Here is a 26105-nt window from a genome sequence, read left to right as displayed (position 1 = left end):
ACATTATCACAACGCACAACTAAAAATAACAACAAACAATGTGACACAATTTCCTCACACAACATCCAAAAACTCAAGTACATAACATTACCATATTTAGGTGCCATATCAGACAAAATAGCCAAGCTGTTTAAACACACACACATCAGGATCAACTTTGCCACCAACAACAGCTTAAATAAGAAACTGACACAAGATATCTCACATCCCACAGAAAAACTCAACAAATCAGGAATTTATAGAATTACATGCAGTCATTGCAACAAATAGTACATTGGCCAAAAGGGAAGAAATTTTAATCCCCACTTTAAAGAACACATTGACTGTTTCAGACTTGGCAAACTGAATAAATCAGCTATAGCGAAACATATAAATGAAACAGGACACATTGTTACAATAGACAATGATCTCAAAGTACTACATAATTTAGAAAATAGCTGGCAAATGGACATCTTGGAAGAAATGGAAATATTCATCCATGGCAACATGGGGAGTTACGAGATCCTGAATGAAATGACAGACTTCAAAAATTCACATTCTTTTCCATTTTCACTACATTACTCTTAGAATAAAAGATACATAATGTGACAGTCGTTTGACTCTAGCCTCAGCAATACTTTAGAAATATGTAAAAAAAAAATGGTTTATATCATGATGTGTTCAATAATATTCTAATAGGGGCTCAAACTGTAATGTATTTTGTCAACCTACATCTGTAATAAGATAACAAGACGTAAACATCTGACACCACATAGATTAACAAATCGATAGTCAAATCAAAACCAGCTGTATTTCGACTGCCATATTGTCCAGTGCACCAAACAGATTTGTTTGTTATTGTGTTTCCAAGTTACTGTTACATTAGTGAAAATTTGTGAACAGTGACCAAGAAAACCAAGAGTGCCACGGAAATGGAAACACCTCAGCACTTCACAACGAGACTGCCATGGCAGAAGAACACAGTGAGTGACAGTTACAAAACATTTTCATGCAAACATCAGTCCAGCTTCCAAAGAGACATTGCCTCATACTAAGTTTTCTTTCTTCCACAGGATAACCACAGCATTTATGAAAAGACTATGTAACATCAGTATGACCTTATTGTAAAATTGTTTTTGATACGCCATTTAGCCTGAAGATGAGGTATTCTCTCAAAACATGTTGCTAAATAAATGATACAATAGTTGACAAAGCTTGTTACTGGTAATGGTAATAAAGGGAAAAAAAGAACAAAAAACCCTTACGTAAGGATATGGTAGTCATTCGGTACCCTAATAATGGAAAAGCATAGCAAAGTAGGAAAAAGACATGGTGAAAACAGATGTTGCACTAATTGTAATATTGTTTAATCCAAAAACACCGTTTAACGACAATACTCTTGAGGCTTGTGAAACTTAAGATTATTTCATTTCCTTCCTGATCTGAGGCACCTGTATGTTCTTCACCTCATAGTCTACTGGTTAGCATTGCATCTATATTGGTGGTGTCCCGGATTCAATTCCCCACTAGATTGCAGATTTTGTTCACTCAGCGGCTAAGTGTTCCTGTTGTCCTCATCATTTCATCTCATCTACATCAAGAAGCATCAGATAGAAAGACGGCACTGGCAGCTCAACAACCCCAGATGGGGCTGATGCCACAGAGTCATTTCATTTTTTTTCTTCATTGTTTTGTATTGAGTGGAGAATATCCATTGTTCCTTGACTTTACTACTTTTCTCTTGTTCTAGCTTTGCTACAAAACATACGTTGGAGACTCACCGTAAGATACACACAGGAGAGCGAAATTACATATGTGACGTATGTGGTAAAAGTTTTATAGCGAAAGGCAGTTTAGATTACCACATTTTGACCCATTCAGGAGAAAAACCACATCACTGCCCAGTTTGTGGGAAAGGGTAAGTACTTTATGTGTGCTTTATTAATTCTAGAAACTTCAAATATCAAATGTATAGTAGTATGATAAAGAACAGTGTGTAAAGAGCGTATAAAGTAGTTAATTGCATCCTTAAAGGTATGAAACTTGTTGGTAAAGTAATGTGAATAGCAACACTGCACAGACTAAATTCTGTTGCTCCCTTCTTCACACAGCAGTAATGCCGTATCATCCCTTGAATCAATACAGTCTGAATTTACTGCAATTGTTACACACTTGGTGAGAGCACCTGAAGTGAATGTTTAAACAATGGAAGTCCAGGGTGGAATAATAACAATATGGGAAGCTTAGATTTTTCCTCACCACAAAGAGGTTGCATTGAGTCACAGACAAATGCAATGAAAAGAATTCTAAGAATGTTTAGCTCTCCAGCTAGATTCGTCATCAGAACTAGAACATGCACACTTCACACCAGCCTAACTCTGACACGTATGTCCACTGTCATCTCCAGGCACAAAGGAGGCTAGAAATGACAGTAGTCAGAGTCGTGCTCATGTGAATGTGTATGTTTTCTAGTTCTGATGAAGATAGTCTGAAAGCTGAAGATTTCTATCTTTCTTTTCATTGTGCCTTTCTACAACTTAATGCCTCCTCTGCATGGTGAGTGGCAATCAGTGCTTTTGATATTGATGAAGTGAAGTTTACTTTGTAAAGAACTTTATGAACTTAACTGGCAAAACCACGAGCAATGCTGTGCCATCAAATCGTGTGTGGAGCTTGGCAAAACTGCTTTCATGATTTACAAAAAGACAAGGAGCTAATGGAGTACATTTCCCACTGAGGGCATAAGTGTTTAGATGTCACATGTTCATTTTAGCATTCTGAGAAGAAGAGGAAGACAGTGCTAGCATGGAAAGACATTTGACCTCGAGACATACGACAGTGCGGACGAAAGAGTGAAGTGTCATGTGAAATAATACTGTTGATTTTTGGTGAGAATTCAGTAGGAAACTAAATTTAAAGATTGCCGTGCTTATCATGTTTTAGCCTAGGATGTGGGCAGGCAAAGAGTGTTGCAAGAAACCTCATGACTGAGCAGAACAAAAATCAATTGTGTCTCTTTATCTTCGAAACACTTTTAGAAGGAGCTAGAATGCTTCAAAACAGTGCCACCCGTGGGGAAATGTGTGTTTTAGAATACTATCCTAACGCACAACATCGAAAGTCTAGAGACTGAAAATGGGCAAATTGAAAGTAAATTAATTGCTCTTTTTTTATATAAGAGTGAACTCTTTTTAGGAAGTCCTCTCAGAAAGGGTGGCATTTGCCCAACCAGGCACAGTTTAACAAACAACACCCCCCCCCCCCCCCCCCCCTCATTTGCTGTATCTCACTCCGTATTACTTTTTTAATTCCCTCAGCTCAAGAAACTGCTCGAAAGGGCATTACTTTGCTGCTGTTGTCATGGTCTTCGGTGAGAAGACTAGTTTGATGCAGCTCTCCATGCTACTGTATCCTCTGAAAGACCCTCCATTTGTGAATAACTACTGCAACCTAGTTGCTTCTGAGCGTATAGTGCAGAAAAAGAAAAAAGAAAAAAAAACTAAACACTGTCAGAAAATGAGCTTTTGGGCAACAAGGCCTTTGTTGGAGATAGAACACACACACACACACACACACACACACACACACACACACACACACACGATCGCAGTCTCTGGCTGCTGAGGCCACACTGCAAGCTGCAGCACATGAGGGAGACACAACTGCGCAGTAGTGTAAGGCTGGGGTGGGGAGGGGAAGGAATTGCAGGGAAGGATTGGGGGGCGGTAAAATGCTGCTTGTACAGGGACAAGTAGGAGAGAGGGTAGGGTAGCCTTGTGCAGTTGGGAGGTTAGACAGAGGGCAGGGGACTGTTAGCACAAAAGGAGAGAGGTAAAAAGACTGTGGGTGTGTAGTTGGATTAAAGGACTGTGTAGTGCCAGAGAGGAAACAGGGAAGGGTCTAGAGGGTAAGGACAAAGACTTGCAAAAGTTGAGGCCAGGAGGGTTACGGGAACATAGGATATGTTACAGGGAGAGTTCTTACCTACGCGGAACAGAAAATCTGGTGTTGGTGGGAAGGATCCAGATGGCACAGGCTGTGAAGCAGTCACTGAAGTGAAGAACATTGTGTCGGGTGGAGTGCTTGGCAATGAGGTGGTCCAGTTGTTTCTCGGCCTCACTATGTTGGTGGCCGTTCGTGTGGACAGATGGCTTGTTAACTGTCATGACCACATAGAATGCATCACAGCTTAGCTTCTAGATCACATGAATGGTTTCACAGGTAGCCCTGCCTTTGGTGGGATAGGTGATGCTTGTGACTTGACTGGAGTAGGTGGTGATGTGAGGCTGTATGAGACAGGTCTTACATCTAGGTGTATTACAGGGAAATGAGCCATCAGGCAAGGGGTTGGGAGCAGGAGTTGTGTAGGGATGGGCAAGGATATTGTGTAGGTTCAGTGGGTGGTGGAATATCACTGTGGGAGAGGTGGGAAGGATAGTGAGTAGGACATTCCTTATTTCAGGGCATGACGAGAGGTAGTCGAAATTCTGATGGAGAATGTGATTCAGTTGCTCCAGTCCTGGCTGGTATGGAGTCACGAGGAGAATGCTCCTCCGTGACCGGGCACTGGGGCTTCAGGCGATCGTTGGAGATTAGAGAGCTAAGTCTTGGGAGTTTTGTACGAGGGTGGGAGAGCAGTTACACTTTGTGGAGGTCTCAGTGAAACTCTCGGTGCATTTCGAGAGAGTTAGGTCATTGCTACAGATGTGACGCCCCGGGGTGGCTAGGCTGTACCAAAGGGACTTCTGGTAAGGAATTGTGGCAGGTGTCGAATTGGTGGCGGTTCTTAGATTTGATATGGCTGGAAGTGGTGATGTAGCCATCTTTGAGGTGGAGGTCAACATCAAGGAAGATGGCTTGTTGGGTTGAGTAGGACCAGGGCAAGTGAATGGAGGAGAAGGTGTTGAGGTTCTGGAGGAATGTGGATAGGGTGTTATCACCCTCAATACAGATCATGAAGATGTCATCAATGAATCTGAACTTGATGAGGGGTTTGGAATTCTTAGTGTTTAGGAAGGATGGAAAGATCATGCACTGCTGCTTGCAGTTATAGCCTCAGCAGCCAGAGACTACACAGTCTTGTATGAGTTTTGTGTGTGTGTTGTGTGATGAAGACCCTGCTGGCTAAAAGCTCATTTTCTGGCAATCTTTTTGTTGTGCCTATCTGCTACTCAGAATCCCCATTATATGAGGAGTAGCAACTATCTTTTTCATAATACTGTATGTGATCTCTCCTTTTAGACAAGTTACACCACAATTTGTTTTCTCCTCAATACTGTTCCATTCTTTCTTATTAGTTACATGATGTAATAATATAATATTCAGCTTTCTTCTGTAGCACCACATTAAAAACTTCTATACTCTTTTTGTCTGAATTGTTTATCATCCACATTTCACTTCCATATAAGGATACATTCCAGAAAGACACTTTCAGAAAAGATTTCCTAATGTTGATGTTGATGAATTTCTCTTCTTCAGAAACGTTTTTTGAGCCATTTACAGTCTACATTTCTTATGCCCCCCCTCATTTCACCATCATCTGTCATTTTACTGCTCACATATCAAAACTCCTCTGCCATTTTATTGTCTTGCTTTGTAATCTAATTTGCTTTGTAATCTAATTTGCTCAACATTGCCTGATTTAATTTGACTCCATTCCATTATCCCATTTTTGCTTTTGTTAAAGTTCATCTCGTATTCTCCTTTCAAGAAACTGTCCATTCTGTTCAAATCCTTTTTCAAGTTGCCATCTGCAAATCTTGGCGTTTTTATTTCTTCTCCCTGAAATTTCATTTCTTCTTCCAAATTTTCTTTCTTTTCCTTCCTTGCTTGCTCAATATGCAGATCAAATAACACTGGGTATAGGTTACAACACTATCTCACTTCCTTCTCAACCACAGTTTCTCTTTCATACCCCTTGATAACTGCCACCTTGTTTCTGTACAAGTTTTATTTAGTCTTTTGTTCCCAGTATTTTGCCTCTGCTACCTTCAGAATGTCAAAGAATGTATTCCAGCCATCATTGTCAAAAGCTGTAAATATATGTTTCCCTTCCTTGTCTTCTCTTTTAAGATAAGTTGTAGGGGCAGTACTGCCTCGCGTGTTCCTACATTTCTCTGGTATCCAAACTGATTTTCCGGAGGTTGGCTTCTAGAAGTTTTTCCATTCTTCTGTAATTAATTCATGTTAGTATTCTGCAACCATTACTTACTGCACTGATAGTTCGATAATATTCACGCCTGTCAGCACCTGCTTTCTTTGGAATTGGAATTATTACATTCTTGTTGAAATCTGAGGGTCTTTCATCTGTCTCATAGATCTTGCACAACAGATGGAATAATTCTGTCATGGCTGGCTCAGACAGCATGTCATCTGCTGTAAGGGCATGGTTCTGATTAGGTCTTACAGTGCTTTGTCAAATCCTTATTACAGTATATTATCTCCTTATCCATCTTCTCTTTCCTTAATGTAATATTGCCATGTTCATTTCCCTTTGTATACTCCTTCCAATTTTTCAGCTTTTGCTTCTTTTCTTGGGACTGATTTTGCATCTGAACTCTTAATAGTCCTAGAATTGCTTCTCTTTTCTCCAAAGGCCTCATTAATGTTCCTGTAGGTGGTGTCTACCTTTCCCGTAGTTATATATATGCTGCTACACCCATACAGTGTTTTGTATCCATTCCTGCTTGGTCATTTTGCACTTCCTATCAATCTCATTAGACATTTCTGTTCCTCTTTGCCTGCTTCATTTGCTGCAATTTTATATGTTCTAATGTTATCAATTAAATACAATATCTCATGTGTTGACCATGGATTTTTATCGGGCCGTGTCTTCGTCCCTATTTGATCCTGTGCTGCCTTCAGTATTTCATCTCTCAAAGCCACCCCTTAATTTCCTAGTGTATTTTTTTCTTCTCATTCGGTTAATTGATATCTAAAATTCCCTCAGAAACTATCAAAAACCTTTGGCTGTCTCAGCTTGTCTGATTCCCTTCTCCTTAATTACTGACCTTTTTTTTCCTTCAGTTTTAATCTACAATTCATAACCAATAAATTGTGGTCAGATTTCACATCTGCCCCTGGAAATATCTTACAATTTAAAACCTTGTTACAAAATGTCTGTCGTGCCATGATATAATAAGTACATATAATAATAATAATAATAATAATAATCAATACGAAAACTTCAGACTGTTGCCCCAGCAACTACTGAAAAGGCTGCTACTACCTTCAGGAACCACACTTTGTCTGGCCTCCCAACAGATACTCTTCCATTGTGCTCAAAACTGTGATATCGCTCACTGTGTTGTTGAGACACACAAGTGACGGATAATATCCAGAAGAGCATAACTGACAAGCTGAAAGGTATTCTGGCAGAAAACTTCTGGAATTGTAAACAACACTTCCATTGCTGTACAGCTGCAGAAATGGAATTATTCCAAAGGGGACACGATTTCAATGTGTGAAGAGACCAGAAACAAAAAGAAAAAGAAGAAAAAAAAGACCGTGTCTCTACTTTAGTAACACATGTCACATTACTCTACCTGAAGAGCCAGAACTAAAGTACAAGATAAGAAACGTGAATGTCAATTATTTATATAAAAAATTTTTGTTGAAAGGTTACAGAAGAAATCTGCAGTACACAGTTTAATACAGTTACACAATATTAGCTTTGTTCATTTCATGATCATTACATTTATGATATAGTTCTGTGTATAACATTTTATTCCCCAAACCTGAAAACTTTTTTTCTATCCGTATTTTGTGCATTGCAGATAAAAGTACTTAATTCTGAGCAAACTGTCACTATGGTTTTCTGTCATATATTCAGCTGATGATCTCATCTCTTTAGTAAATTTTTCAGTACATAGCAATAATGAAAATTCCTGAATGGAGCAGTACATATAATAAGGGAAAGACAACCACTCACCTATAAATGTGGCACATGTAAACATGTAAGAGGAAACAGTGTTCACTAACTTTGAGCTCTCACACTTCTTCTAGTAGAAAGTACACCCATTCACAAACACCAAATCAGTGTTGCCATAACTGCAGTACAGTATGTGTCTGTATGGCCACATATGTGAATGTGTTTGCTTTCTACTAGAAAAAGACCAAGAGCTTGAAAGCTAATGAACTCTGTTTTTTGTTACATGTGTCTATATACCACACATGAGTCTGCTGTAAATTTTTCAGTATTCTTAGTGACATTTGTTTTATAGGTTTTAGGCTATGGTCTAAGGCATGTGTTTGAGCATAATGTTTCATCCCCAGCAGATATCCCCAGAGGCTGGAAAAACATAACACTTTTCAAATGTAAACTTGTTTACTAAACCAAAACTGCTGAACTGTTTACAGTCAGTCACACAACAACCAGGTCACAGCATCATCTGTCTGCTGCCTAAGATTGCAGAGTCACACCGACAAGTGTTACAGAGCTTGCACAGAAAAATAATTGGTGCTGTTTCCTTTATTTAGCACTGAGTCTCACAACTTGTCTCATTTCAATCCTTTTTCTGCTTTGTTACATTTGTTTTTATCATTATTAATTTCTGCAGTCTCTGTACATCCTAGCATAATAATTATTGGACCTTAATAAACTATTTGTATCAGAGGATCAAATTTTGTGGTTCCCTGGTCCCTTTGCATTACTGCTGTGCATCTGTTACTGTCAACGTGATTTTTCCGATGACAATTGCTCTTGCAGTCTTTAACCTGAGTATGAATGAACCATTCATACTCAGATTAAAGACTGCAAGAGCAATTGTCATCTGTTCCTATGAACACCTGACTTAATGTACAAGATTTTTGTGTACTCTTGTTATGGGCAAATGAAGGGTGTAAGTTCTTTGCAGTGTTGAAATGTTCATGCACCTTTCTTATCAGTTCAGACACTGTGTCAATACAATGTCTTTCTAGCAGTCTGTTGGTGCACTCTGTAACTTTTTTTGTGGGTGGGAGGAAAACCATACCATTAGCTGGTATAGGGTGTAGTGCTCTCTTTTATTTCCTTGTAAGAATAGCTATTTTTTAAAAGTAATTCTTAAATTATCGAGCTTGTTCTTCAAATAATCTTGCCCCCAGATCATTTTAGTGTAGTCCTCTAGTATCTTAATCACTCCCCAATGATGGAATTTTTGTGAAGGTACCTGTCTTTGCGTGTGTGCTTTCAGTAGAGTTTGTGCCCAGAAGTTCTGTTAGTTTGGTAAGTACCTGTACATCCAGAAATGAAATTTGACCTTGTTTATCTTTTTCCACTGCGGGCTTTATTAGAATTATATCATTTCGAAATCCTGAGAGTTTGTTTTTTTCCGTGAGAGCATATGATGAAAGTGTCATCACTGAGTCGTGCTTACCAATAAACAGTTTGTATTTGTAATTTGCTAGCAAGATTACATATCAAAATTAACCAGATAAGTCTTTATACTCGTTTAGGATGTCTTCATAGTAGAATGTAAAGCACCAGGCACAGAAACATACCTTTGTACAGGAGTAGGGAATGATGTGGGACTGGGCAGCCAATAAAGGTAACATCAAATGATGACAGGAGAATTAATTAGATGCAATGCACAGTACATTCAGTATAGGGGATACATGGGGTTGTCGTGGCTGAGTTACAGTTGACTACAGTCCGGAATTGTAGGAAGAGCCATGTGGATAGCATCTACGTGATTTACCATCTGACCTGCCTACACCGTGAAGCTTTCTATCTGGGAATGACCAGCAACAAACTGTCCATTTGCATGAATGGACACAGGCAGACAGTGTTTGTTGGTAATGAGGATCACCCTGTGGCTAAACATGCTTTGGTGCACAGCCAGCACATCTTGACACAGTGTTACACCATCCGGGTTCTCCGAATACTTCCCACTGACACCAACCTATCAGAACTCTGGAGATGGGAACTTGCCCTTCAATATATCCTCTCTTCCCATTACCCACCAGGCCTCAACCTCCGCTAATTTCAAGTTGCCGCCGTTCATACCTCACCTGTCATTCAACAACATCTTTGCCTCTGTACTTCTGCCTCGACTGACATCTGTGCCCAAACTCTTTGCCTTTACGTATGTCTGCTTGTATCTGTATATGTGCGGATGGATATGTGTGTGTGTGTGTGCGCGAGTGTATACCTGTCCCTTTTTTCCCCCAAGGTAAGTCTTTCCGCTCCCCGGATTGGAATGACTCCTTACCCTCTCCCTTAAAACCCTCATCCTTTCGTCTCTTCCTCTTCTTCCCTCTTTCCTGATGAAGCAACGGTGGGTTGCGAAAGCTTGAAATTTGTGTGTGTGTTTGTGTTTGTTATTGTCCTATCAACATACCAACGCTTTCGTTTGGTAAGTTAGAGTATCTTTGTTTTTAGATATATTTTTTCCCACGTGGAATGTTTCCCTCTATTATATTCATATCATTAATTTGAACCCAACAATTACATTTGTTATTGTCACTCTTGCATTTCGAAATCTTTTCTGTCATCTTACTTTCTCTTTTTGTTTGCGCAAGTAGTTTCACTTTGTATTCATCTTTTCCTTTTTACCTTAATGTATCATACAATTTTATCCTGCATACAGGTATATATACTCAATAATATGTAACTTACTTCCAAACCATAACCAAAAATTTTTTGTCTGCTTTCAACACTACCGCTGCTATAAAATCTACCGTTCTCAGTTCACAAACAGTTCCTTTCCCCTATTAAACAACCATTTCGGCTAATTCTAACAACTTTCGCTATATTTCCATTTCCGTTTTTCCCAAATCACCAATCAATTTTTAGCTGCTTCCCACAGGTTTTAACGTCATTATTTCTTCGTCAGACAATTGTTAGCCTCATTTTCATAATCTGCCACCACAAAACCACTCCTTTTAATACATTTACACGCAGTTTTTTCAAAATTTTCCTGAATTTCTCCACACTTTAACGTGTTTTGGAGGCAACACAACCACCTAACCTTGTGCACATCATTGTTTACCAACCTAAGTTCACCATAGGATCAACATAGCTCCGCTTTAACCAACACTTTTTTGATTTTTTTCACACCAGATCTCCAGTTGCTTTCTACTTCACCTTTATCTTTCCCCATATATTTTTATTTTTGTTTTCATTTCAGCCTCATGTTACACTTTCCACCTTCTAATACCATGACACCCTCACAAAATCCCCACAACGACCCCATTAAGCTTTATTTACAGTCCCTCCACAAACATGCCTTCGCCCTACCCAGATTACACTCCCATATTTTATTTACTCAGGCTTGTCTGACTTTTGGCATTACCTCTAAAGCCCTCACACTTAAAGTTCCCATCTCAGGCTGTAACCCGTCTTTCCATCAGTCCCTATACCAGTTCCAAACTGAACAATCCATAGCCCTCACCTGCCTAATCGTTCACCTACATATCAACTCAGCCAATGAACACGCTCATCAACTCCTATCCTTCATAAAAGTCCTCAATCTTTCCTCTCCCACATCCACACCGGCTGTTCACAGCATCCTCCTACAGGCCAACCGAAAATTAGAACAGCATGCCACCAGCCACCTCAAAAAAACTAACCAATCTCCTGGTTTCCCACCTCCGGAAAGGTAAACAGACCCAGTCTCTCCCATCTACTCAATCTCACACTTCCAGCTCAATTCCCCCCAAAACCTCAAATTCTAATCAATAGAATCTGGAACCACAACACCCTAATTCAGTAGTTAACCTTTCCTCCAAACCTCTCTCCCAATCCGAAACCTCTGTCCTATCTAAAGGCCTGACCTTCAGCTCTACTTCCAGATTCAACCAAACAACCCTCGTCAAAGATTTACTGTCCTACACTCGTACTCTCTGCTGGAAATATCACTTTGCCACGAAGAAAAATAATCGTAATCCTACTCCTAATGATCCAACTTCCCAAGACTCTATCCAAATTGAACCCTGCCTGGAACAGTTCCATCCTTCGTCACAGCGAGACCCACCTCCTCTTCCTCAAAATCACCCTCTCCAAACCTTCCAGGAATTTCTCACTTCCAGCCTTGCCTCTCAATCCTTCTTGAAAAACCATAATCCTACTCCCAACATCACCACAGCTGAAGCCCAGGCTATCCATGATCTGAAGGCTGACCAATTCATCGTCATTCTTCCGGTGGACAAGGATTCCATGACCGTGGTACTTGATCGTCGGGAGTATGTGGCTGAGGGACTGCGCCAGCTTTCAGACAACACTACATACAAAGTTTGCCAAGGTAATCCCATTCCTGATGTCCAGGCAGACCTGCAAGGAATCCTCAGAACATTAGGCCCCTTACAAAACCTGACTCCATCAACCTCCTGACCCCACCGACACCCAACACCCCACACCCCTACCTTCTACCTACTTCCTAAAATTCACAAACCCAATCATCCCGGCCGCCCCATTCTAGCTGGTTACCAAGCCCCTACAGAACGTCTCTTTGCCTATGTAGATCAACACCTTCAACCCATTACATGCAGTCTCCCTTCCTTCATCAAAGACACCAAGCACTTTCTCGAACACCTGGAATCCTTACCCAATCTGTTACCCCCGGAAACCATACTTGTAACCATTGATGCCACTTCCTTATACACAAATATCCCGCACGTCCAGGGCCTCGCTGCGATGGAGCACTTCCTTTCACGCTGATCACCTGCCACCCTACCAAAAACCTCTTTCCTCCCCACCTTAGCCAGCTTCATCCTAAATCACAACTTCTTCACTTTCGAAGGCCAGACATACCAACAATTAAAGGAAACAGCCATGGGTATCAGGATGGCCCCATCGTACGCCAACCTATTTATGGGTCGCTTAGAGGAACCCTTCTTGGTTACCCAGGCCTGCCAACCCAAAGTTTGGTACACATTTATTGATGACATCTTCATTATCTGGACTCACAGTGAAGAACAACTCCTGAATTTCCTCTCGAACCTCAACTCAACTCAACAGCCAGCACATCTTGACACAGTGTTACACCATCCGGGTTCTCCTAATACTTCCCACTGACACCAACCTATTAGAACTCTGGAGATGGGAACTTGTCCTTCAATATATCCTCTCTTCCCGTTACCTATCAGGCCTCAACCTCTGCTACTTTCAAGTTGCCGCTGCTCATACTTCACCTGCTATTCAACAACATCTTTGCCTGTGTATTTCCGCCTCGACTGACGTCTCTGCCCAAACTCTTTGCCTTTACATATGTCTGCTTGTGTCTGTATATGTGCAGATGGATATGTGTGTGCGAGTGTATACCTGTCCCCCCCGCCCCCCAAGATAAGTCTCTCCACTCCCGGGATTTGAATGACTCCTTACCCTCTCCCTTAAAACCCACATCCTTTCATCTTTCCCTCTCCTTCCCTCTTTCCTGATGACGCAACCGTGGGTTGCAAAAGCCTGAAATATTTGTGTGTTTGTTTGTGTTTGTTATTGTCTCTATCAACATACCAACGCTTTCGTTTGGTAAGTTACATCATCTTTGTTTTTAAAAATAAAAAAAAAAAAACACTTTATAATTAATTTAACAATATCAACTCAAAAATTCAATGTCTCTGTACTAGTGTAAAAGGCATTACAGTTTCGTAAGTGAATATATGATCTTTTCCAAACATAGGACATCATTGTCAAATGTTACAATATATCGTAGGATCTGTGATACTCATATGTTTGTAAGTTCTTTGTATGTATCAAAACATATGGTGTGTGGTAGAAATCTTCTCGGTGACAAATCTAAAGTGTTTATTGAGAACAATTTATGAGTGCAACAATAAGTATGCCTTGGGAATGCATTTACATATGTTGGACGAATGTTATGGAAACGAACACTCCAAACCGACGTTTCACGTAAGTCACATGCAACGAAAATCTGTAACGCAACCATCTGTGTGTGGCGTGTTTATAATTATGTATTATTTATATTTTAGGACAATTAATCCATTAAAAAACACACCACATGTCATAAAGAAAGCGTGTAAACCGTCTGAGGATGAATCACAACAATTCGAAACCGGTAACGGTACCCTTTGAATAAAGGAACTGAAAGTAAATTTGTGGCTGGTTGGTGCTGTAACACCATCAACATTTGTCTTCAGACAACAGCCTTGGTCTTCATCATGTCATCATATGACAAAACTGCATTAATAATATGTGTATATTTTATATTGTTGACTGGATCTTTCTGTCTATACTCCATACCAGTGACCTCAGTAGTCAGTAGAGAGGAGAGTGCGGCACTCTGCAGAACTCACGGACTACAAACATGGTCAAATGATTGGGTGTCTTTTGTGTCATACGTATGTACGCAAGATTTCCACAGTGCTAAACCTCCCTAGGTCCACTGTTTCCGATGTGATAGTGAAGTGGAAACTTGAAGGGACACGTACAGCACAAAAGCTTACAGGCCTACCTGGTCTGTTGACTGACAGACCGACAACAGTTGAAGAGGGTCATAATGTGTAATAGGCAGACTTCTATCCAGACATCATACAGCAATTCCAAACTGCCTTAGAATCGACTGAAAGTACTATGACAGTTAGGCAGGAGGTGAGAAAACTTGGATTTCATGGTCAAGCAGCTGCTCATTAGGCACACATCATGCCGGTAAATGCCAAACGACATCTTGCTTGGTGCAAGGAGTGTAAACGTTGGATGGTTAAACAGCGGAAAAACACTGAGTGGAATGATGAATCACAGTACACAATGTGACAATCCGATGGCAAGGTGTGGATATGGCGAATGCTCGGTGAATGTCATCTGCCCGCATGTGTAGTGCCAACAGTAAAATATGGAGGCAATGGTGTTACGGTGTGGTCATGTTTTTCATGAAGGGGGCTTGCACCCCTTGTTTTGTTTTGTGTGGCACTATCACAACACAGGCCTACATTGATGTTTTAAGCGCCTTCATGCCTGTTGAAGAGCAATTCGGGGATGACGATTGCATCGTTCAACACCTTTTTATAATGTACGGTCTGTGGCAGAGTTGTTACATGACAATAACATCCCTGTAATGGACTGACCTGCAGAGAGTCCTGGCCTGAATCCTATAGAACACCCTTGGGATGTTTTGGAATGCCGACTTCATGCCATGCTTCACTGACTGTCAATGATACCTCTCCTCAGTGCAGCAATCCATGAAGAATAGGCTGCCATTCCCCAAGAAACCTTCGAGCACCTGATTGAATGTATGCCTGTGTGAGGAAGCTGTCATCAAGGCTAAGGAGGGCATCACGAACTTGTAATTCATTTTCAGCCAAGTGTCCGGATACTTTTGATCATATAGTGTAACTAGTGATATACCACAGCTCTACCTAACCACCTTGCTTTCTCCTTATTTTATATATTTTAAAATTGTTGTAAGTCTATATATATCAAGATGGTATGATCTTTAGGTTGTCTGATTTACAGCTTGATTTTGGGCAATTTTTTTACATTATGTGTGTTAATCTATTTATAATACATTAATTAGGGAACTGATATTAAGAGGTGTAAATATTAAATTGACTTTTATTTCTTTGTACACCATCTTTGTATAATGTCATATGTAAATTGTTATCTTGTATATATCTGCATACTTTTGTAAAGCAAGTTGATTACTTTATGTAGGTAAAATAAAAGTGTTCCAGTTCATATGTGAGTTGTATTGTCACTCTTATTCCAACAGCAATTCTGAATTTAATTTCTCAAGTTGTTATCTGGAAGATCGCTCAAAATTTTTGTCATCTTGGAATGAAGACATTGTAAAGATTTGTACCATTTCTAAACAAAATTGTCTTATTTTACCCATGTAAAATTATTTTAAGATTTTTTTCTGCCATGTTGGCACTGTAAGCCACCAGTTCAATTATTTGTGCATTTTATATTGTCAGTTGGATCTTTCTGTTTATGTAACATCATGTAATCCTTTAAAAGATATTAACACATAAATAGTTTTTCAACTTTTGCACTCCTGTCTTCCTCAGTTGCAAGTAATATTACGTTATATTGATAATTTTTACCTTTTGGACCGTATAACTACAACTGATCGAAACACAATTTTCATGCCATACCCCAAGTGGCAATTATAAGAAGAGGAATGGCACCAAAAGTGGAACAGAAACGTAATATGTAGAAAATTGTCCATGTAACTTGTAATTAGAATTTAAAGTATTACTACATCATAGCTAAAACCAACCACCAGAACTGCTTATAACCTATAGGTATATTGCCCAAAAATGTAAACTAAATAGTAAAGATATGTACATAGTCCAGGTCACTGAAGATACTTTGCAGATAATACCGTATTTACTCGAATCTAAGCTGCACTCAAATCTAAGCCGCACCTGAAAAATGAGACTCGAAATCAAGGAAAAAATTTTTTCCCGAGTCTAAGCCGCACCTGAAATTTGAGACTCGAAATTCAAGGGGAGAGAAAAGTTTTAGACCACACCTCCAAATCAAAACAAAGTTGGTCCATTGTAACATGAAACAGAGTTTAGGTCGATTAGATGAAGATACAGCTACAGTAGTTTGGTTTGAGTTGCAAGCTTAACAGTTAAGCTTTACCAAGTAGCCATTGCTATGTGTCAGGCACTCCGTCCTTATTTGTACGGGTACTCTTCCTTTTTCACGTGCTTCGTTTGGTTTGAATCAATTGCTTATTTAGCTGTGATCTGATAAGTGTCGTTCTCTTTGTGATAGGTGTTTACGTCACTCTAAGCTGAAACTGCATTATTTTAATGTGTCGTGCATTGTTTGTCGCCTTCTGATAATGAGTGCTTATGACCTGTCGCTGCTCGTGGCATGGCTTGCTTCTGGTCGTGCTACCGCAGCTTACAATAAAACGAAGAGAGAGGAATTGTCTCATACGTGAAACTGTTGCTAGACTGCTATTTGTTGTTACTTACACTGCTGCTTTCTTTGATAATGATCAACAAAAACCAAATAATAGACTACGTATGATAGAAGATGTTCTGAACGAGAGTTTAGCGAAAAATTTTCTCCGTTTGAAAATCTTTGCAGACGCCTTCAGTACATTACATTCTGCACACAAATATGAGTCATCTTAGATTTAAAAATCTAGTCAGTTGCCGTGCTTTATTTCTGACTGTATCACTATTCAGCATAAAAATAATACGAATATAAACATGACATGATATTTATATTCTTGCTGTTGTCTCACTCTAGTTTCATAGTTAATTAGGCAGACAGAATTTAAATGAGATAGCAGCAAACACGAAAGAATACATAGCATAATGTTTACATTCTTCTACCTTTTCTTTTAATTTATTTACTGATGCCAATATTTATCTTTGTGCCTGCAAAGCATGCCTGTGTAGCGCTACATATATCCGATGGCAGAAGTTAGTTGTGGCGGCACCTACTAACATTTTTAGAACTTCCGCTTACTTTGCACTCGATTCTAAGCCGCAGGCTGGTTTTTGGATTATAAAAAGCGGGAAAAAAGTGCGGCTTAGATTTGAGTAAATACGGTAAAGACAAAACGCGTATGGCATGAAAATTATGTTTCATTCAGTTGTAGTCAGGTGGTCCAAAAAGTAAAAAATTATCAATATACCATAATATTACATGCAACTCCTTCTGTTTCCATACATATGCTGTTCCAGGACAGTTTCCCATTTGTGTCCTTTCTCCTCCACATCTGATCTTACAGTCTCTAACCAGCAGTTTGTTAGTCTTTCCTGTGGTCTTCTTTCTGTGAGACTCAGCAGCTCTTTTGCTGTTCATTCTCACTGTGTGACCATACCACTGAAACATGTGTTTTGTTATGACACTGGTGACAGGAACCACAATACCAGCTACTTTTCTGTTCACCTCATTTCTAATTTGTCTTTTCTAGTTGTTTGATTCATAGTCCTAATGAATCTCATTTCTGTTGCCTAAGTTCTGCTGAGGATTTTGTTTAATGTAGGGTACATGTTTATAAACCATATGTTAGGATTGGTACGAAATAGGTATGGTCCATGGTCGCTTTTGCTTTTCGTGGCATTTTGTCATCCCAGATAAGATTTCGGATTTGACTTTGTGTTTCCTGCTGAGTATTTCCTGATTAACAGTCTCGTCTCTTGAGTTCCCGCTTTCTCTGTACTTGAAATGTGAAACAGATTCTACTTTGACTCCTTCTAGAAATATATTTGAGGTTCTTCGTTGCCTTTTGATGGCCATTTCTGCTGTCTTTGTTTTACTTATTTTTAGTCTGAAATTTTTGAATATGTTGTTCCAATCATTAAGTTTCTTCTGTGCTTCAGTTTCTTTCCCTCCCCATACTATCAAATCATCAGCAAAAAGCAGGGCATTTGGTTTGCTGTCTATTTTCTTAATAGATTTTATGATCTTGTCCATTACTATTACAAATGGGAGTGGTGATAGGGCACTTCCTTGTTGGACTTCTCTCTTCATTTCAAACCATTCTGATTGTCTGGTGCCTATCTGGACACAGCTGTAACACTTTTGGTATAGCATCTTGACTTTATCGAATAGGTACTTTGTAACCCTTAGGTCTTCCAAACATTCCCATGTATCTTGTTTCGAGAAACACTGTCACATGCTTTTTCAATGTCCACAAATATGATCACAGTATTTCTTCCATATTCCAAGTACTTTTCTCTCGGCATTCTTACTGCAAAAATAAGATCCATAGTACCTCTTTTTTGGATAGGCCTTGATATTCTTTCAATAAAGTGGATGTTTCAGAGGTAAGACCTTGAAGCTAACTGGTCCTGCAGCCTCTAGGAATGGTTTTTCTTGAGCAGTACTGGACTACTTCCAGAAACTCTTCATATGCCTCAGGAACGGGATCAGTTGTTGTAATCCTTTCATCAAACATTGTGGAGAATGTTTGCCAGTTTTCCTACTTGAAACTGTAGCTTCACCTGAAGGACGGTGTGTGGGCGGGTTGCTGGTATCAGCTGACACATAATTGGACGGTGTTGTGTGTGAGGTGGCTATTACCAAGATTACCAGCTGAAGCCAAACCCAGCAAAAACACAGATTTGTGCGTTATTAGAAATAGACATGCAGCATGGAAATTGCAGGTGTTCTGGGAAGGTAAGCAATTAGAACTCTGCTTCACTTTCAAATATCTTGGAGTAACTCTTGATCTAGCACTTACCCACAGAATACTTTGCTTGAACACCAAACGGAAGGTATCTGCAAGGAACAACATTCCTCCAGAAATTATTGGGTACAACCTGGGGGACTCATCCTCGCATCTTAAGAACTTCTGCTGTAGGTCTTTGTTATTCAGCAGTAGAATATGCTTGCCCTGTCTAGTGCAGATCAAGTAATGTAAACAAGTGGATATCGCCTTGAAAGAAACCTGCAGACCCATTACGGGATGTCTGAAGTCTACACCACTTGATAAAGTTTATTGTTTATTGTCTAGTGGGGATCCCACCTTCAGGTACTCATCGTGAATGTGCATAAAGACTGGAAAAGTCTAAGGCACTGTATCTGAAGACCCACACATTACGCAGTTATCAGCCAGCAGTACCAAGGGCCAAGTCGAGGAAAAGCTTTCCCCATTCAACTGAAAGCCTCACTGAACCACATTCAATTCATGGCATTCCAGATCCAGCCACCTTGCAGGATGGATGATCCAACCGAAAGCCTCCCACCAGGTAACGAAGAAAGCTGGTCAATATGTAAGACCTTCAACAGGCTGAATTCTGGAATTGGAAGAACAAAGACCAACTTGAAAAAGTGGAGATTTACATGCAACTCCACAGCATGTGAACATGGTGAAGAACAGGCAAAGAGTCATCTTCTTGTCTGCAGCCTACGCCCAGCAACATGCTCGCCACAGAATATCATCAATGCCACCAAGGAAGAATGCGCGAAATTGCTGCAGACTGGTCACGCCGTATTTGATTGTAATTGTAATGCTTATAGTACCATGTTTTGGAACATTTTGCGTAACTTGTAAGCTATAGTGTGTGTTTCTGACACAATTAAATAAATAAATTAATAATACCTCGGTCTTTCTTGAATCCCTATTATTCTTTGAGCAAAGGTTCTACTGTCTTTCTAAGTCTCATTTGAGTGATCTTTTCCAACAGCTTCAGGGTGTGTGACAGCAGCGTGATACCTCTGTAATTTCCACATTTTCGTCGATTGCCCTTTGTTGAACAGAGGCATGATGAATCCTTAACTCCAATCTTCTGGGATTTTGTTTTCTTTCCAAACCACTGATAACATTCTATATAGTCAGTTTAAGCCTAATATTCTAGCTGCCTTTATCACGTCTGAGCTGAGATCATAAAAGCCTTTCGATGTTCCATTCCTCATGCTCTTTAATGTTCATTCTATCTCATGTCATGTTACTGTGTGTTTGTTGGTTTGGACTTCTTTAAATACTCCAGAGTCATTGATGGTTATGTTGTCACCATCTCCATGTTGCAGCACTTTTTCATTTCATTCCTGATCCCTTTCTTTATTCATATTAAGTTACTGTCATCTGTTTTCAGGGCAAAGATATCAACATACTCATTTCGTTTACTCTTTAGTACTTTGAATAGTAATTCTGTACTTCCGTGACAGTCTTCCACTATCTTTGTAGTGAAGTCTTCCCAGCACTTTTCCTTTTCTTCCTGGATTAGTCTTTTTACAGCTAGTTCCTGTCCCTGGCAATGTTCAATTGCTAATTCATTTTGTCTATCATCTGTTTTCTATTTTCCATGGTCTAATTTTGTTTTCAGTACATTCCTATCTTTTACTGCTGTCTTTGCCCAGTCATTCCGCCAATGTGTTTCCCTCAGTTTTGGTGTGATACAATTTTTCCACGGATGTCTATGGCTTCTCTAACAAGGGTTTCTTTGAATAAGGACCATTCTTCTTCTACTCCCCCTTTCTCAGTTTTCTGTAATTTGGCTGCTATTCTTGCTTTATACTTTCTATTCTTTTCCATGTCCTTCAGCAACCAAGTCTTAATTTTTCAAACAATGGAAAATCCAGGATTGAATGTACCAATATTATGAAAAGGAAAGTTGCTACTCACTGTGTAGTGTGGAGATGCTGAGTCACATATAGGCTCAACAAAATGTCTCTCATAATTAATGTTTTGCCCATTAAGGCCTATGTCAACAATAGACAACACACACACACACACACACACACACACACACACACACACACACACACTCTCTCTCTCTCTCATGAAAACGCAACTCACACACATGACTGCAGTCGCAGGCAACTGAAATCACACTGCGAGCAGCAGCACCAGTGCATGATGGGAGTGGCAACTGGGTGGTGATAGGAGGAGGCTAGAGCGGGGAGGGGGAGGGATAGTATGGAGAGGGTGGCGGACAGTGAAATGTTGCAGGTTAGACGGAGGGAGGGAGGAAGTAGCAGAAAAGGAGAGAAATAAGAATACTGGGTGTGATAGTGGAATGACGGCTGTGTAGTACTGGAATGGGAACAGGGAAGGGACTAGATGGGCGAGGACAGTGACTAACGAAGGTTGAGGCCAAGAGGGTTACGGGAACTTAGGAGATATTGCAGGGAAAGTTCCCACCTGTGCAATTCAGAAAAGCTGGTGTTGGTGGCAAGGATCCATATGGCACAGGCTGTGAAGCACTCATTGAAATGAAGGATATCATGTTTGGCAGCTTATTCAGAAACAGGGTGATCCACTTGTTTCTTGCCCACAGTTTATTGGTGGTCATTCATGCAGACAGACAGGTTGTTAGTTGTCATGCCTACATAGAATGCAGCACAGAGGTTTCAGCTTAGCTTGTAGATCACATGACTAGTTACACAGTTAGCCCTCCCTTTAATGGGATGGGTGATGTTAGTGACCAAACGGGAGTTGGTGTTGGTCCTTGGGAGGATGTATGGTAAAGGTCGTGCATCTAGGTCTGTTACAGGGTTGTGAGCCATGAGGTAAGAGATTGGGTGCAGGAGTTGTGTAAGAATAGATGAGTATATTGTGTAAGTTCAGTGGACGGTGGAATACCGCTGTGAGAGGGGTGGGGAGGATAATGGGCAGGACATTTATCATTTCAGGGGATGATGAGAGGACATTTGTTGTGCCTATCTGCAACTTCCTTTTCATAATATTGTTACAAGCCTTAATCTTTGGAATTCTCTTTTGTTTAAATTTTGTCACTTGAACGTCTTTTTGATCGGAAGTTAATGGCCAGTGGTTGCTATCTAGGAACTCACTGGGTAACATTCTGACCAGCTTTTGCATCAGTGATGATGAGGTCTGTCATAGTCTTGAGCTTATCATCCCAGCTTTATCTCATTATTTTGTGACTTTTCCATGACACCACATGTTCTCTATGGGTAAGTTGTTTTGCACACAGAAATCAATTAAGTTCTCTGTTACTGGGTTTCTGTTCCCGTAACCATTGAGGACTGATGATGATTTCACATCATAGTCTTTCTTTATTTATCCTATGCAGACAACATCTGTTTACTCTTTAGATCTGAAGAGGAGTTGGAGCAAATGACCAGAGCACTAAAGGAGGCTGTCAGCAAATTTGGGCTAAACATAAACGAAGCCAAGACAGAGTACCTCGTTGTGACACATGGTCAAAGTCAGATTGCTGGTCATCTACAATCTCTGCCGGTGGGAGACCAGTCCTACAGGAGAGTGCGTGAATTTAAATACATAGGGGCACTTTCCACTGAGAACTTGTCATGCGAAGCAGAGATCAATGCCAGAAAACAAGCAGGAAACCGATCTTACCGTGGCCCAGCACAACTGCTTCAGCCCAGATATCTCTCCAGACAGTTAAAGATTTGACTATAAAAAACCCTGATCCAGCCTGTTGTTTTATATGGCTGTGAGATGGAGTATCTGGAAACAGGACTTCTATAAGCTCCTTGTTTTTGAGAGAAAAGTGCTTTCGAAAATCTTTGGTCCAGTTCTGGATGGAGGATCAGACACAACCAAGAGCTTGAGGAACTATACCAGCTTCCTAAAATAGCAGGAACTACCAAAGCCAAACAAATGCAGTGGGCCAGCCATGTGGCCCAGATAGAAGATCACAGATGGCCTCAGAAGCTCCTGGATTTCACACCTACAGGAAAGAGACTCCGAGGGAGACTGAAGGAGCGTCGGAGGGATGGCCTCGACGAATATTTAAACCAAGCATTAATAGATGTGGACGGATGGTGGATAGCAGCAATGGACAGAGTACAATGGAGGAGGAAACTTGTAGCAGCGTGCGGTCTACTGGGTGTGATCATGTAGAAAAATAAAAGAAGAGCAGTCTTTTTTCACCAACTTGAGCATTAAAATTGCCCATAAAGATGGTGTTCTCCTCTGTTAATTGTTCTCCAGCTTCATTTAGGAAATACTGTTTCTCCTCCATGATGAATCCTGTCTTGGTGAATATACTTGCAAAACAGTATGCTGTGTATTACCAGCCCTTAGTGTCACCTGGATGATCCTGTCGCTCATGTATTTGATGTCTGTCTGTATGTCTATATCTTTACGGAGGACAAAGCCTATTCCGTTTTTGGATTCACTGTTACCACTCCAGTATAGAACATATCCATTTCTCAGTAGTTTCTTTCCACAGATTTTCCTCTTTGTCTCACTGAACCCCAATATCCTGAGCTTACGCCTGTCTATAATATCTACTAGTTCTTCACATTTGTTGGTTAGGATGAGGATTCGAGTGTACCAATTTTTAGTCATTCCTTTTTGGGAAGGTTTTGTGTCTTCTGGTATCTTTGATGAGCATCAGGCATTTGTCCCTCATAGAAGAACTGTCATGTCTTTTGTTTAATTCATTTTTCTATCTGAGGTTTGGTTTAGGTTTGAAAACTGTGTAGCACCACTTTGTTTGTGACCTGTGAATATATTTTTACATGTCATGGCAACACTGATGCTTTTATTACCTTACTCTGTGTCCTCTGTTCCACAGATATCTGATGATGTACTACCCTGAAATGCATAATATTAAAGTCATTCATTCACCAACTCTTGATGTTTTATTAAGTGAGCTATTCAGCATTTGTGCAGTACTTTTCCAGGTATACGATATAGTCACATGCTTGCGGCATGGCTTTTTGTCGCATCTCCAAACCAGATGTTGCTCAGTGCTGCGAGTGGGCCTAGTCACCCAATTAAATATATTTCATAGCTGTACAGTGGAAAAAAATTATCATTTCCAAGTCAGTGCAATCAGGATATAGTTTGATTGTTTTGCTATAGAAATAAATTTAATTTTTCTGTATGTATTTTGTTAGTGACAACATAGGTGTAAACTACACATATAACATCAACAGATGGATAACATTAACCGCCCTTGTCAGTTGCATTTGTGAGATTACTTTCTGTTATTAGAGAAACTTGGTCCCACTTAAATTTAGTTTTCATAACATCATAATGTGCTCAGTAACCAGTAACATAATGAAACAGAGGCACCATGTCCTCATCCAGAATGTAAATATTATCATCATTTGCTAACACATTTGAATTTTGAGCATAATTAACAAGATGATTATCCTCTGCAATTGATGTCTTCCCCTGCCCCCAAGAAACAAAGAAAGGGGAGGGGAGATAGTTTGTTTCTTTGTAATCAAAATTTTTCCACAATCACAAAGACATTAAAATGAATAAAGATGGCTCTGGAGTCTCAGTTTATTTTCTGTTTCAAATTTCTTGGATAGTAACTTTTGCAGAGAATATTATAATGAGCACAAAATACTATCAGTCACCAGTAAATATTTGGCCAACAGTTTTAATGGCCTGATAATCCAGATGTGGCAGTAAATGTATTTCACCAAAAAGAAGCAGCATTTCTGTGTCCACTGAACATTACAGCTTTTCTGAACAAATACTACTACTACTACTACTATGTTATCAGGCCCAGTAGACTGCACGCATCTACGAGTTTCCTCCTCCACGTATTCTGTCCATTGCTGCTATCCGCCATCCATTCACATCTGTTGACACTTGGTTTAAATTTTCATGGAGTCCATCCCTCCAACGCTTCTTGGGTCTCCCTGGCAGTCTTTTCCCTGTAGGTGTGAAATCCAGGAGCTTCCGAGGTCATCTGTGATTCTCCACCCGGCCCACATGGCCAGCCCACTGCATTCTTTTGGCTTTGACAGTTCCTGCTATGTTGGGCTGCTGGTATAGTTCCTCAAGCTCTTGGTTGTATCTGATCCTCCATTCCCCTGTATCTGCATCCAGAACCGGACTGAAGATCTTCCGAAGCACTTATCTCTAAAAAACAAGGAGCTTATGGAAGTCCTGCTTCCAGATACTCCATGTCTCACAGCCATATAGAACAACAGGCTGGATTAGGGTTTTGTACAGTCGAATCTTGAACTATCTGGAGAGATATCTGGACCGAAGCAGTTGTGCTAGGCTGTGGTAAGATCGGTTTCCTGCTTGTATTCTGGCATTGATCTCTGCTTAGCATGACGAGTTCTCAGTGAAAAGTGCCCCTAGGTATTTGAATTCTTGCACTCTCTTGTAGGAATGGTCCCCAACCTGCAGTGATTGTAGATGATCAGCAGTCTGACAACGACCACGTGTCATAACAAGGTACTCTGTCTTGGCTTTGTTTATGTTTAGCCAAAATTTGCTGGCAGCCTCCTTTAGTGCTTTGGTCATTCGCTCCAACTCCTCTTCCAACCTAGAGAGTAAACAGATGTCGTCTGCATAGGCTAAGTATGCCAGTCTCTTTCCTTTGATTTCAATCCCTTCACTCTCTTGAGGGCAAAGTTGAACAGGATAGGGGACAACCCATCTCCTTGCCTGAGTCCTGTCACAATTTCAAACTCCTCAGTTACGCGATTTCCCATCATCACCTTTGCACATGTTTTGTTCAGACAGATCTTTATCAGATTGATGAGTTTCTCTGCTATGCCAAACTCCCTTAAGCAGTTGAGCAGGCTATTGCAATGTATGCAGTCATAGGCCTTCTTAAAATCAACGAATAAAATATTCAAATCTTTACCATATTCACCCAGTTTCTCAGTGAGCTGCCGGAGATTGAAGATGTGATCTACTGTTGACCGTCCTGGCCAGAAACCTCCCTGGTACTCCCCAATCATCGATTCTGCCACTGGCTGAATTCTATATATGAAGCAATTGGACAGGATCTTATAGCAGACGCTAAGCAGGGCAATTCCTCGATGGTTGTCACATCTCAGTTTGTCACCATTTTTATGTATTGGA

General features: G+C 40.2%; 1 protein-coding gene across 2 annotated transcripts in view; it reads left to right on the top strand.

The window, feature by feature from the left end:
• LOC126336280 (zinc finger protein 879-like) overlaps nucleotides 1-26105 on the top strand; it is a 357886-nt gene that overhangs the window by 229387 nt on the left and 102394 nt on the right. For both annotated transcript variants that reach the window (XM_049999798.1, XM_049999799.1), the window contains one exon: nucleotides 1730-1897. In XM_049999798.1, the coding sequence (XP_049855755.1) occupies nucleotides 1730-1897 (168 nt within the window). The remainder of the gene's footprint in view (nucleotides 1-1729; nucleotides 1898-26105) is intronic.

This window comes from Schistocerca gregaria, chromosome 2 (assembly GCF_023897955.1).
Source record: "Schistocerca gregaria isolate iqSchGreg1 chromosome 2, iqSchGreg1.2, whole genome shotgun sequence".
NCBI lineage: Eukaryota > Metazoa > Arthropoda > Insecta > Orthoptera > Acrididae > Schistocerca > Schistocerca gregaria.
The sequence above is the reverse complement of the archived record's forward strand: the minus strand, read 5'-3'. Positions and strand labels throughout refer to the sequence as shown.